General features: G+C 36.1%; 1 protein-coding gene across 1 annotated transcript in view; it reads right to left on the reverse strand.

Moving 5' to 3' along the window:
- The window catches only part of Dok6 (docking protein 6), a 443,157-nt gene that overhangs the window by 157,438 nt on the left and 269,559 nt on the right, over nucleotides 1-16,160 (reverse strand). Inside the window, exon 5 of the mRNA NM_001191943.1 lies at nucleotides 8,444-8,633. Coding sequence (NP_001178872.1) covers nucleotides 8,444-8,633 — 190 coding nt within the window. The remainder of the gene's footprint in view (nucleotides 1-8,443; nucleotides 8,634-16,160) is intronic.

Here is a 16,160-nt window from a genome sequence, read left to right on the forward strand (position 1 = left end):
ATGCAGCCAAGAAAAGTCTTTAAAGAATTATTCCTCTTGGGTCTCTGTTTTAGGTGCTGTTACCAGGATCCTGATTGTGTTCCTGTCTTAGCTTCCACCAATATTATACTATGTCATGGAATTGTAAGCTGAAATAAACATTTTGCTCTCCTCAATTGGTTTTTGTTAGTGTTTTATCAGATCAAAAGAAAGCAAACTAGATCACTCTTAATGTTTTCATAAGAGAGCAAATGAATTGAAATAACAATTCTCAAAATAATTCTAAGTGATAGAAATAACTAAATAAAAGGCACAAAAGAGTTTTCAACAGTATTAGTCATAGAAAAATCAAAATCAAAACTAGATCTATTTCACCCATCAATATGGCCATTATCAAGGAAATAAACAACAAATGTATTAAAGATGTGGAAAAACTATCCCTACTGTGAACTAGAATGTAATTAGTGAAAATAGTGTGGAAATCAGTGTAAAGGTTCTTTAGAAACTAAAACTAGAACTACCAGAATATCCAGTTATACTATTCCTAGGAATCTACCTAAAGGGGTATAGCCCGGGGTACTATAGACACTTACAAACCTGTATTTTTATTGTATTAGTTATTGCCAAGTTATGAACAGAAAAATCAAGAAAACAGCATAAATATATATAACTATACACACATACACACACATCCAACACACACACACACACACTCACATACACACACTGAAGTTTTAGACAAACATAAAGAAGAATACAATTAAGCCATTTGTAAAAAAAATAGAACTGGAAATCATTGTATTAAGTAAAATAAACTGGACTGAGAATTACAAATATCATGTATTTATTTACACACATTTATTTATATGTAGACAAATGTTTTTAAATTATTAAAATACAAAGTAAATTATGTGGGAAAAGGAAGAGGATTCATGAGAGGTGGAGAAGGGGAAGACTAGACAGAATAAAGGGGGGGAGGTAAGTATGAGCAAATCAGGCTATGCATGCTTGAAATAGCTTACTTAAGCAGATCATATCATATAATCTAGAAAAAAATAAAATATGTGTACCATATGATGCTTTGAGACATATATATGGCATGAAATGGATAAATGGAACCAATTAATTAATCCATCACATCAAGTCTTAATTTTTACTAGTGAAACCTTTATCATTTCAGAATACAGTATATTCTAATCACCTGAAAATTTTCTTTGTACATGAAAACAGCGTATTATCCATATAACTCAAACTTTCTGTCTTCCTGTCCATATAAATTAGTTTAATAGAATTTTTTCAAATGTACTCATATGTGCTGCTTAGAATAATATTCCTTGGCTTAGACTTTGTAGAGTCTTAGAAAGAGATGTTATATTAAATAACACTACTGTGATTGGTGTATCCAGTCAACTTGTTGTAAATGTCATTGTTTCCATTTTGACTACTATACAGAAGGCAACTATGGGCATCTAGGTGTGAATATTCTTTTAAAAGTAAATTTGTAGAAGTAAAATTTCTCTGTCATATTGTATACATGAAAACAGTCAAAGAATTTCTATAAATTGTATGCCAGTTTTCCTTCACATTACCAAGGAAATAAAAATTGTTATGTCTTTGGTTATGAGCCTCGCCTTTAACGGCTGAGCAACTCTCCAGCCCTTCTTTAAAAGGGGAACAAGAATACCCTTTTCAGGGAATAGAGAGGCAAAGTTTAAAACAGAGACTGAAGGAACACCCATTCAGAGCCTGCCCCACATGTGGCCCATACATATACAGCCACCCAATTAGATAAGATGGATGAAGCAAAGAAGTGCAGGCCGACAGGAACCAGATGTAGATCTCTTCTGAGAGACACAGCCAGCATACAGCAAATACATAGGCGAATGCCAGCAGCAAACCGCTGAACTGATAACGGGACCCCCGTTGAAGGAATCAGAGAAAGGACTGGAAGAGCTTGAAGGGGCTCCAGACCCCATGTGAACAACAATGCCAACTAACCAGAGCTTCCAGGGACTAAGCCACTACCCAAAGACTATACATGGACTGACCCTGGACTCTGACCTCATAGGTAGCAATGAATAGCCTAGTAAGAGCATCAGTGGAAGGGGAAGCCCTTGGTCCTGCTAAGACTGAACCCCCAGTGAACTAGATTGTTGGGGGGAGGGCGGCAATGGGGGGAGGATGGAGAGGGGAACACCCATAAAGAAGGGAAGGGGGAGGGATTAGGGGGATGTTGGCCCGGAAACCGGGAAAGGGAATAACATTCGAAATGTAAATAAGAAATACTCAAGTTAATAAAGATAAAAAAATTGTTGTCTCTGCTCGTCCCTCTGGTGTTCTGTTTGGTTTTTGGCAAGGCTGAATGCAGTGGAACTGTTTTCGTTTATCATTACTGGTTTCCAATTTTGTTGGTCATATTTTCTACATGTGTTTCTCAGAGTATCAGTATAACTTCTGTCACAAACTGATACTTTTGGCCCATTTATGCATGGGTTATTTGTATTTTAACTTAGGGTTGTATAAACTCTTTAGGAATTTTGGATGCATCTAAGTTCCCAGGAAGGATATGGTTTAATTCTTTTAAACTTTGTTACTGGCTTGTCTTTTCACTTTGTCTAGAATGTCTTCAGAAAAATCTAACGCTTTAGCTTTGATGATACAAAATTAATATATTTCTCATAGATTTTATTTTATTTTAGTATTTGAAAAATCCTTGTCATAATTTTATGGCTAGATTAGAATTTTGTTTCTTCTGTGAGTTCATAATTTTAAACTATGTACTTATGTCAATACTTATTGACCTAGCTTAATTTTTATTACAGTAATAATACCCTTAAAAAGAGAATCTTAGGGAGGGAATAGAAAGTTATTTTAACTCAAAACTCCAGGTTATATGCAATCACAATAGGGAAGTTAAGGCAGCAGGAAATTAAAATAACTAATTAAAAGCAGGGAAGATAAGTGAATACTCTCCCCATGCTTATCAAATCAAGGACCAAAGTCCTGAGTTTGGTGTTGTGCATCTCTAGGCTGGGAGTGGTTTAAGATGCAGAAATTTATGATCCCAGCATTCCAAATGTTCAAGGTCAATATGAAAGTAGTATATGTTTTTACTTTGCATGAAATAGATGTCTTTTTGCTGTGTCTCTATATGACACAAGAGTGTAAGGTGAACAAGTTCTCTAGAGTCTCTTATTTATTTTTAATATTTAAGAATTATTTTTAGTTACATCCCTTTGTGTGGTTATGTGACATAACAGAGGCCAGAGGTGTCAGATCCCCATGGAACTATACACACAGCAGACTGTGAGTTATCTGACAAGGATCCCGGAGATTGAACTCAGATCTGGAAAATCAGAAAGTGTCATAACTCCAGAACCATCTCTCCAGCTCCTGTATCTGAATGAAGATGCTATTATGGAGACCACCCTATATTTATGATACTATCTTAACCTAAATATCTCCCAAGGGCTCTACAAACATGATTACCTTGGGGGTAAGGGCTTCAACATAATTTTGGGAGGACACAGTGCCATCTGTAGATACAAGTTCAATGTGAGTTAAGGTTTCTGACTTGAGGGTGTGCAGTTAGGCTAGCCACATCTTATATAATATGGTGTGATATTAACCTCACTTTTCTATATATTGTAAAAATATAAACATATTTTCATTGCTTTATAGTCTTATTTCACCATAGACAACACTATCACATCAAAAAATCTCATCTCAAAGAAATATATATCAAAGAATTTTTACACATCCCACTGGATCTTGAATAGCAGAGAAACTACTTACTCAAAGTTATGCTCTGAGCATCTGTTATAATAAGGGCAGCCATTTAGTATTTCCCTTTGATTTATTCTCAAAGTTCTTTTGCACCAGTCACATTTTCACAATAAGCCTACACAGGGAACTTTGGCCTCTATTTCTAGAATATTCAGATCTATCTGTCAGGCTTTTAAAAGCAGGTGTTCTCCCAAGTGTTGTGCTTGGCTTGTTTCTACCCAAATTTCTTGTGGTTAAGGCCAAGAGTATAACCTAGTGGAATTTAACATTTTTTTTGATACGAATTCTTCAAGATGATCTAGAAAGTTCCTAAGAGATTAGACACAGGCAAACTATAAGCCTTCTGAGGAAGAGTTTTAGAAAAATGATTTCACCTATGCCAGTTTTGGGTCAATACCATGCTGTTTGCAGCTTTATAGTCACTAACTCTCTCAGCTTCTTCAGACCCAGCTAGGAAAACACAGTCCCCTATTATAAAGATGAAATTTCAGTTCTGGTATGGACAAATGGCCCAGGCTAAATGAGTTAGAAAGGAAATAGTAATCAAAAGCTAACTCTCTCTAAACCCCAAGACTCATCAATGTGGAGATATGCACATGACTTTTCAATATTGTAATATCTTTTTTTGTGATGTTATTATGGCAAACAGCCAAAACAAAACTGATAAGCCAAAAGCACAGTGAATATTTGGAGAGTATGACCCTTACCTATTCTAATGTGCCGTTGTGTCTTCGTGCATTTTAATACTATTAAAGTAGTCAGAGTCACAGATGTTTAGCATATATTGCCAAGAACATAGTCTGGTTTGGGACTTTGGATGCTAACTTTAAAGCTTTACCATATTTAAAGGTAGGATCAAGAATTACACAGAAGGACATGTGGTAGGAAGAGAGGGATAGGAAAACATGAACAATACCAATTCATTAATTCCAGGAAATATTCCATTTTATTTTTTTAGATAGTCTCACAGTATAACTCTTGATAGCCTGTGGCTCACTATCTACACTAAATTGGCCTGGAATCCAGAGACTCAGTTGCCTCTCGAGCACTGAGATTGCAGGTGTGCCCTTTCTCCTCAGAGAAGGGAAGGCTTCCCATGGATATAATCCCACTTTGGTATATCAAGTTCCAGAGGGCTACATATATTTCTCCTATTGAGCCTGGACAAGGCAGCCCAGTTAGGGAAAAGGTGTACAAAAGCGGGCAACATAGTCAGAAACAGGCCCTTCTATAGTTGTTAGAAGCACTAAGACCAAGCTACACATATGTGAAGGGACCTAGGTCTGTCCATCCATGTATGCTTTTTGTTTGGTGGTTCAATCTCCGTGAGCCACTATGTGTCCAGTTTAGTTGATTTTGTAAGTTTTCTTGTGGTGTCTTTGACCCCTCTGGCTCCTTCAATCAAAACTCCCCTTCTTCTACAAGATTTCCGTAGCCTCACCTAAAGTTTGGCTATGGGTCTTCAATTTTATTTCTATCAGCTGCTGGGTGGAGCCCTTCCAGGATAGTTATGCTAGATTCTTGTCTGCAAGTATAGCAGACTATCATTAATAATGTGATAATAATAATATGATAATTAATGCTGGCTCTCTCACGGTGTGTGTCTCAAGTTATGCCAGTTTATTTGTTGGCCATTCTCTCAATTTCTGCTTCATCTTTATCCCTGATCATATTGTAAGCAAGACAAATTATGGGTTGAAGGTTTTGTGGCTAGGTTGGTTTCACCATCACTCCATTGTTTGTCTTGCCTGGTTGCAGGAGGTGGCCATTTCAGGTTCCTCATCCTCTATTTCTAGGAGTCTTAGCTTGGGTTACCCTCATAGGTTCCTGGGAGTTTCCCTTGTCCTAGGTTTCTAGTTCATTCTAGCAATGACCTCCACCCCAACCAATCTCAGTTCTCTCTTTCTGTTCTCTCTCTCTCTCCACCCTCCCACACCCAATCTCTCCTGTTCCCCTTCTACACTCTCTCCAACCCTGTTCCTTTCCTCTGTCACTTGCAGAATCTATTTTGTTTCTTCTACTTGATGACTCTGTGGTATTCTTTGTTACTTAGCTTATTTGGGTCTTTCGATGGCAGCATGGTTATTTACAGATAATATCCACTGATAAATAGGTACATAGCATGTCGGCCTTTCTGGGTCTGGGTTACCTCACTCATGAAACTTTCTAGTTCCATCTAGTTGTCTTCAAATTTTATGATGTCATTCTTTGTAATAACTGAGTAGCATTCCATTGCGTAAATCCATTTTTTGGATTCTTTGGTTGAGTAACATCTAGATTATTCCCAGTTTCTTGCAGTTATAAATAAAGCTGCTATGAACATAGTTGAGCAAATTTTCTTGTGGTATGATTGTGCATCTTTTGGGTATATACACAGAAATGGCATAGCTGAGTCTTGAGGTAGAACTATTGCCAATTTTCTGAGAAACAACCAGATGTATTTTCAAAGTACTTGTATAAGGCATTCCAGCAGCAGTGGGGGAGTGTTCTCCTTGCTCCACATCCTAGCCAGGATGAGATGTAGTTTGAGTTTTTTATTTAGGCATTCTGAAAGGTGTATACTGGAATCTCATAGTCATTTTGATTTGCATTTCCCTGGTAACTAAGGAGTTTGAACATTTCTTTAAGTGATTCCCAGACAGAAGAGATTTCCTTGTAGAGAATGTTTATTTAGTTCAGTGCACTATACTTTTATTCAATGCAGCTTCTATCAAAACTTCAACACGATTCTTTACAGATCTTGAAAGAACATTACTCAACATTGTATGGAAGAACAAAAACCCAGGGTAGCTAAAGTAATCCTGTACAATTAAAGAACTTCTAGGGGTATTATCATCCCCGATATCAAGCTGTACTACAGAGAAATAGTAATAAATGTCGCATGGTATTGGCATAAATACAGATAGATTGATTGACAGAATCAAATCAATGATCCAGAAACAAATCCACACACCTACAGACACTTGACAAAGAATCCAAAACCATATAATAGGAAAAAAGCATACTCAACCAATTGTGCTTGACTAACTGGGTGTTCACAAGTAGAAAATGCATATAGATCTATTTTTATCATCCTGCACAAAATTTAAGTCCAAGTGTATCAAAAACCTTAACATGAAATTGGCTTTGTGAAATCTCATAGAAGAGAAAGTTGAAAATAACCTGGAATGCATTGGTATAGGAGACAAAATAGAGTATCAACAGCTCAGGTACTAAGACCAACAGCTAAATGGGACCTCGTGAAATTGAAAAGCTTCTGTAAGGCAAAGCCATCAATAGAACAAAACAACTACAGAATGGGAAAAGGTATTCACCAACCCTACATATGACAGAGGATTGATATCCAAAATATATAAAGAACTTAAGTCAAACACCAAGAAACCAAGCAATACTTACTTTTGATGAGTGACTATCTAAAAAGATTATCATCTATATAATGTTGTAATTTCAAAACAGTGTACATCTCTAAAAGCATTGTTTGTGTTGAAATTTCTATTTTCAACTATTATGAAGATTGTGATCATTATTGTACTCTGAGTTTCTAGGCAGAGAGGAATACATAGTTGAATGAATTCAGAGTTACTAAGTAAATGCAAGATTCAAGACTCTTCAGAGAAATCAACATGGTAATGTGTAATATTTCCTTGCTGTAAAATTACTTTGTTCTAGGAAAATTACTGTGGCTCAGGAATATTTGCTCATAAATTAAAAAATTCCCCCCTCAAATAAAGTTCCTGCTTCACATACATTAGAACTTCAGTCAAAATTTTTGTTTAAGACTATGAATTCATTTGAACAGTACACTAAATCAATTTTTTCCTGGTAAGACTGATGCATTAACCATCATTCTGTTTCATAGAAATCATAAATCAAGGCTGAAGATATAGCTCACTGACTAGGGCAATCACATATGTATGAGATTTCCTGACATGGAAAAATGTTCCTAAATTTAAGTCTCAGATTAGGTTTATATTTTCCTAAGGAGGTATGGGGATTAAAAATGTTAATTTGTATCATGTATAATTCCACGTATATGAATTGTAATTGTGAACAATCCATTTATTTCAGTTTTTCATGGGCATCAGACATATGCTATGATAAAAAGTCAACCTTTTTGTTTTATGATAATTTTGGCTATACTAAAATATTGTCAGTCATTTAGAATCTTAAGTTGTTTCTAATAGCTGAGTAGTATTCCATTGTATAAATTTAACTTAATCACTAATGTTACCAGCATATCCTGGGAGAAATTTTTATAAAGTTTTATAACTCATCTGAAATCTAAAATGTAAAACATAAATAATCTTAAAACAGCAAAAACAGCATTTTTATACCATTTGCTTTTAATAAACTCACAAAAATAATGCAATTAAGGACAAATTTTGTAGTATAGGGATATTACTGTGTGAAACATGTCAAAATTAGTATTATAGTACTTCAATATCTTACATTATTAAAATAGTTTAGTATACATGTGTGAGGCTGGAATTCTTTTGACTAGAGTAATTAACATTATCATTAATGACTTTTTAAAGTCATTAATAAGAAACAAGAGAATGATACATTCTAACTTTGACCTTTTATACCTTAATGCTTATATGTGGCAATGGCAGCCATAATTTCATTCACAGGACACTTTTAAATGTCTGTTGCACTTTTGTCATGAATTGGAACTTACCTTCCTGACTCGAAGGTGAACCAAGTTGAATCCCGACCATATCTCCTCAGTGAGCTAAGAGGCCACATCACCAGCTTGACCTTGGCATTGTGGATATCCCAGAGATAGATATTCTCATGAGTGATCTGCATTGTGCATTCACCATAAATATCAAGGTTGGGTGTAGGCATAAGATAAACATTGAATCGTTCTAAAAGAAACAAAAAGTATGGAGAAAAATCAATGAAGTGTTCTCATAGACCTTGGTACCATTGCTGTATATTTCAAATAACTAACTCTTTTTGAAAATGTATATAAAAAGTTCACTAAACTGTTATCACTTATTTATTCATTCTCATTGAACAAAACTGTACTGTATACATGCTCTATAGTAAGGATTGCAAAATAATTAAATTGAAAAATTAGGGTTAAACGCTAAGTAGAATCTCTTTCCAAAAGCTACTTACTTTGCTTCTTCACACAGTTAGTTGATTATCATAACCACACTGTTTACAAAAAATTTATTGATTTAAGAAATACTGAATCAGACATTTTGTGACCTGAGGTATTTAATGTACAATCAGAGTGACTCCTTAATCAATGAAACACTGCAAAACAATTCGTTGTACATAAAAAAACATTGTAATACTAGTCAGACTCTGTGTATGGTAATTGTAGATGTTCATTACTACCTTCTACAAAATTTAAGAAATGACCTTGATAAACAAACTGAAGATGCATAATTTTGTTCATTCCAATATATTTTACAGATGAAATCCTATTTTTATGCAGTAATTCTAAACCTTGTTTTGTAATTTTCTGTGCATCTCCAAGGCTATTGCAAAGTTCTGCAGCCCTTGATTCCCATTTAAATGCATTGAATGCACTTTAGTTCAGAAAAAAAGGAATTGTAAGTTCCAGGAAGTAAAGAACCTATAAAGCGCTGTATAAAGTAAGTGTGTTTCCTAGCACCATTTCCATGATTTATAGTAAGAAATAAATAACTTTCTGTCAAGATGTATGAACGAAGTAAATAAGTAATGAATAGAGGATGTGAAAAAGGAGGAATTATGAAAAAATAACATCATATTAAGAAGTTAAGAATTACTGGAAGAGAGGCCTCTGAATGCTATAAACTTAATTGTAGAGAGTGCTGAAGAGGTGGTGTGATTGAATTAATTTTTTTTGAAAGATACACTCAGGCAGCTGCACTTAGAAGATATATTCTGGAATACGTTGCTATCTATCATACCTTCATGTTCTTTTTCTTTTTTTTTCTTCTTCCATTTTTATTAAATTAGGTCGTTCTTATTTGCATTTCAAATGCTATTCCTTTCCCAGTTTCCTGTCCATCAGTCCCCTAGCCCCTCCCCTCCCCTTTATATGGGTGTTCCCCTCCCCATCCACTCCCCATTACTATTCCCCCACAATCTCCTACACTGTGGGTCCACCCTAGGCAGGACCAAGGGCTTCCCCTTTCTCTGGTGTCCCAACAAGGCTATTCACTGCTACCTATGCAGTTGGAGCCCAGGGTCAGTCCATGTATATAGTGTTTGGGTAGTGGTTTAGTCCCTGGAAGCTCTGGTTGGTTGGCATTGCTGTTCTTATGGAGTGCAAGCCCCTTCAGCACTTTCAGTCTTTTCTCTAATTCCTCCAACAGGGGTACGATTCTCAGTTCAGTGGTTTGCTGCTGGCATTCACCTCTGTATTTGACATGTTCTGGCTGTGTCTCTCAGGAGAGATCTATATCCGGTTCCTGTCAGCATGCACTTCTTTGCTTCATCCATCTCATCTAGTTTTGGTGGCTGTATATATATGGGTCACATGTGGGGCAGGCTCTGAATGGCTGTTGCTTCAGTCTCTGCTCTAAACTTTGCCTCCCTATTCCACCCCAAGGGTATTCGTGTTCACCTTTTAAAGAAGGAGTGAAGCATTTGCATTTTGATCATCCTTCTTGAGTTTCATGTGGTCTGTGCATCTTGGGTAATTTGAGCATTTGGGCTAATATCCACTTATCAATGAGTGCATACCATGTATGTTTTTCTGTGATTGGGTTACCTCACTCAGAATGATGTTTTCTAGTTCTACCCATTTGCCTATGAATTTCATAAAGTCATTGTTTTTGATAGCTGAGTAGTATTCCATTGTGGAGATGTACCACATTTTCTGTACCACATTCCTCTGTTGAAGGGCATCTGGGATCTTTCCAGCTTCTGGCTATTATAAATAAGACTGCTATGAACATAATGGAGCATGTTTCTTTGTTGTATGTTGGAGCATCTTTTGGGTATATACCCAGGACTGAATGTCTACAGTGTGCATACGAATTGTTTAGATAATAAGAATCTTTTTATGGAAGTCATTATACCAGGCAAGGATTTTGTGAAGCAATGAAATGTATTTAGATACTAAGTGGGTTAGATTAACTGAAGCATGAAGGGTTGAACCTTGCTAGCCAGGTAACTCACATTTTTACCCAGTTGTACATTTTTTAAAATAAAAGGTAATGTTTTAACTTTGGTCATCGACTCCTGGAACCAATATGTGTATGGATTTCATATTTGTTTCTAAGGAAATACCAATGAAAATCAGTGCTGAAAATGAAAGAACACTGCCCCATTAGTTATCTACATTGAAAAATGTCAAAATATGTATGCATTCCATACATTATATATATTAATCTTACATGCAGCCATTTAAAACAACAACATTTAGTATTACATCAGTCAAAGACCCACCATACTTCTCCTTCCGGTGGATTGTAAATAGTAAATCAATCAATAGAAAATGAAGATGCAGATTTATGTAATAGTTTTATGTAAATGATACTTGAACACAATGACAATGACTCAGAAATCTAGACAGAGGTTGAACATACTTCCTTAGCCAAGTTCCTTTTCATGAAGTTTATCATTTGTATCTGTGGTTCACACCACATTTCAGTGGCATCTTTGTGCATAAAGAAATGCTGCCCTAAAAGTGAAAAATAAAATATTCCTCTCTACTTTTCCTTTCCATTAATTTCAATCTGAAAATAGCAAAAGAATCAATATCAGGATGCTAATATACAAACGTTCTCCAATTTACTGAAACAAGCAGACAGAATTAAACAATACCACTACTTAGGGATCTTTAGACTGTTAATAATCCAGAGTTTGCTATCTAAAAATTAGGACACATTAAAAATGACTTTACCAGTGAACAATAAAAGAATGTCATTGCATTTTTACAGAAATATTCATCTGACCAAATATAGGTGATTAAACTTTATACATATGGAATGAGTATCAACTTTTTACAGGTCTTTGGAGATACAGAATTATAAATATATTAATTTAAAAAGAGTTACATGACAAAAAATTTAAGTATTAAAACCATGGAGCCAATTTTTACACAAACACACAAAATGCGACTGAATAACTTATCTCAAAGGCAATCTCCCATGGTCAACTCTAGGCAAGGCAAAGCAGATGGTATTACTCATGACCTTCCATTTCTCTCTCTTGTTCCTGCCTTTTTCCTTTCTTGCCTCTGGCACTTTTTAATCATATGGCTAAAGTTAACTTTTTTGTTGTTGTTGTTGTTATGGTTTAGAAATCAAAGCCCATTATCTACTAGTGACTGATTTTTAGGAATTTCACTTTTAATTAAAGTGGTGCTAATTACTATTAAAAATTGTGAAGATTTTTGTTGAAAGGTTATTTTAATATGGATCATTTCAATGAGCGTCTCCACACATTTTTTAATGTCCTATTTTTAAATTTTTTGTTTGCCAATATTAAATGTCTACATAATGAATTTTAGTTCTTTTTACCTCTGTCCCTCTCATCTGATCTCACTCTCTGCTTGGAGCCTTCTTCTCAACAATTCCCCATCCTACATCCATGTCTTCTTTTTCTGTATGGCCCACAAGTTTAAATTTTCTTGCCCATGTCTGGGTGAAATGCTATTTTCTGGAGTAGAAGCAATTCATCTGCATTGCTAAGGACAATGACATCATTCACCCAAACAAGTGTATTTACCAACAGTTTCTTAGGAAGGTGGAATGAATACATAAGGGCATTATTTCGAAACATTGTTCAAGAATGTTACTTTTAAATTTAAAGAACCAATGTTTAATTTTTATGATCTTTAGATCTGATGTTCATCAAAATTGTTTGTGAGGTGAATTTAAACAGAATATAGGCTTCATGCAACCTTGACATCAATGCTAGGTAGATCTGAGTATTTACTCATCCCAGGAGATGAGGAGGCTTTCACTTTGAATTCCTGATTTGTTATATTGTTGATTTTGTAAAATTCATCTTATAATATGGCCAAGAAAGAAATAATATTAGAGAAAACAATGCTTACAAAAAGTGAAGCCACTTTCTAGTAGAACAAACTAGCATACTTCCTGTAAAATCAAGCTCTAATGTTTTCAGATTGTCCTCAACTCAAATATCTTGTGACTCACTTGAAAGGAACAATTTCGGAAGCTAACTAAAACAATGTAAATGATATCAAAGGAAAAAAGTTATATGAAAGTTTATCATTTGTAGATGTATGAATTCCTATTTAAATGTGATCACAATAATAAAAATACTATCAACAAAGACAAAATAATCCATTTCTAAGTAGCAAATAAATTAAAATTAAAAGCAATTATCATTCTCACTGATAACAATATGATAAATAAATATGATTCTACACATATTGTCAATGCTGATGAAAGTATGGAGAAAGGATTTTTATGTTATGTAAATGATTATTAAATTAAATGTTTTCTCAAAAGTATAGAATTTAAGAAAATTCTGGCCAGTGCCCAGAGCTGACCCGGACCCACAGCTCTCTATACACAAATCCCTTGGAGGAGAGCGCTGGACTCTCAGAAGTACAGACATTCCTGAGAGCACAGGGGAGACTGCCACTTCTGCTCACATTCCTGGACCAAGAGGAACCTGCCTGGAGCTCTCTGGACACAGGAACCAAGGAATAGTCAGAGAGAGAGGATCCTCCCCGCCTCTGCCTGCACCAAGAGCTGAAAGCCAGTCTCTAGGAGTGCTGACAAACCTGAGAGCAGAGGTAAGACCACTACCTGCACCCTGAGCAGACACTGTGACACAGCTCTCAGTACTCAGTTCTGCTGGGAGAAAGCTGGTCTCCAAAAGTGCTAACACAGAGGTATAAAGGAGGGTCAAGCCATTCTCAAAGACAGCAAGACAAGCTAACACCAGAGACAACCAGATGGCAAGAGGCAAGCATAGGAAGTTAAGCAACAGAAACCAAGACTACTGGGCAACATCAGAGCCCAGTTCTCCCAACAAAGCAAACACCGGATATTCAAACACTCTGGAAAAGTAAGATGTAGATCTAAAATCACATCTTATGACAATGCTGGAGTACTTTAAGGACATAAGAACTCCCCTAAAAAATACAAGACAACACAGGTAAACAAGTAGAAGCCCTTAAGGAGAAAACACAAAAATCCCTTAAAAAGTTACAGGAAAACACAACCAAACAGGTGAAGAAATTGAAAAAACCGTACAGGATCTACAAATGAAAATAGAAACAATACAGAAATCGCAAAGGAGATAACCCTGGAGATAAAACACCTAGGAAAGAGATCTGGAGTCATAGATGCAAGCATCACCAACAGAATTCAAGAGATGGAAGAGAGAATCTCAGGGACAGAAGATACCATAGAAAACATTGACACAACAATCAAAGAAAATGAAAAACACAAAAACCTCCTAACCCAAAACATCCAGGAAATCCGGGACACAATGAGAAGATCAAACCTAAGGATAATAGGTATAGAAGAGAGTGAAGATTCTTAAATTAAAGAGAGAAAGGAAGGAAGGAAGGAAGGAAGGAAAGAAGGGAGGAAGAATATTAGAAGCAGTAAGGGGAAAAGGTCAAGTAACATATAAAGGCAGACCTATCAGAATTACGCCAGACTTCTCACAGAGACTATGGAAGCCAGAAGATCCTGGGCAGATGTCATACATACCCTAAGAGAACACAAACTCCAGCCCAGGATACAATATCCAGCAAAATTTTCAATTAACATAGATAGAGAAACCAAGATATTCCATGACAAAACCAAATTTATATAATATTTTCCCACAAATCTAACCCTACAAAAGATAATAGATGAAAAACTCCAACACAAGGAGGGAAACCACACCCTAGAAAAAGCAAGAAAGTAATCTTGCAACAAACCCAAAAGAAAAGAGCCACACAAACCCAATTCCACCTTTAACAACAAAAATAACAGGAAACACTATTTCTTAATATCTCTTAGCATCAATGAACTTGAATCCTCAATAAAAAGACATAGATTAATGGACTGGAGACGTAAAGAGGACCCAACATTTTACTTCCTACAGAAAACACACCTCAGTGACAAAAAAAGACACTACCTCAAAGTAAAAGGCTGAAAAACAATTTCTAAGCAAATGGTCCAAAGAAACAAGACGGAGTAGCCATTCTAATATTAAATAAAATTGACTTTCAACCAAAAGTTATCCAAAACGATAAAAAAGGACACTTTATATTCATCAAAGGAAATCAACCAAGATGGTCTCTTATCCTGAATATCTATGCTCCAAATACAAGGGAACCTACAATCATAAAAGAAACCTTACTAACAGTCAAAGAACACATTACACTTCACACAATAATAGTGGGAGAATTTAACACCACACTCTCAGCAATGGACATATAGATCATGGAAACAGAAACTAAACAGAGACAGAAAGAAAGTAACAGAAGTAAAGAACAAAATGGATTTAACAGGTGTGTGTGTGTGTGTGTGTGTGTGTATGTGTGTGTGTGTGTGTGTGTGTTTGTGTGTGTATAACATTTCATCCTAAAAGAAAAGAGTATTCTCAGCACCTCATGGAACCTCCTCCAACATTGACCATATATTCATTACAAAAAAGCTCTCAACAGATACAAAAAGATTGATATAATCCTATCAGATCACTATGGATTAAGACTGGTTTTCACAATGGAATATTACTCAGCTATCAAAAACAACGAGTTTATGAAATTCGTAGGCAAATGGTTGGAACTGGAAAATATCATCCTGAGTGAGCTAACCCAATCACAGAAAGACATACATGGTATGCACTCATTGATAAGTGGCTATTAGCCCAAATGCTTGAATTACCCTAGATCCCTAGAACAAACGAAACTCAAGACGGATGATCAAAATGTGAATGCTTCACTCCTTCTTTAAATGAGGAAAAAGAATACCCTTGGCAGGGAAGGGAGAGGCAAAGATTAAAACAGAGACTGAAGGAACACCCATTCAGAGCCTGCCCCACATGTGGCCCATACATATACAGCCACCCAATTAGACAAGATGGATGAAGCAAAGAAGTGCAGACCGACAGGAGCCGGATGTAGATCGCTCCTGAGAGACACAGCCAGAATACAGCAAATATAGAGGCGAATGCCAGCAGCAAACCACTGAACTGAGAATAGGTCCCCTATTGAAGGAATCAGAGAAAGAACTGGAAGAGCTTGAAGGGGCTCAAGACCCCAAAAGTACAACAATGCCAAGCAACCAGAGCTTCCAGGGACTAAGCCACTACCTAAAGACTATACATGGACTGACCCTGGACTCTGACCCCATAGGTAGCAATGAATATCCTAGTAAGAGCACCAGTGGAAGGGGAAGCCCTGGGTCCTGCTAAGACTGAACCCACAGTGAACTAGTCTATGGGGGGAGGGCGGCAATGGGGGGAGG

This window comes from Rattus norvegicus, chromosome 18 (genome assembly GCF_036323735.1).
Source record: "Rattus norvegicus strain BN/NHsdMcwi chromosome 18, GRCr8, whole genome shotgun sequence".
Lineage (NCBI taxonomy): Eukaryota > Metazoa > Chordata > Mammalia > Rodentia > Muridae > Rattus > Rattus norvegicus.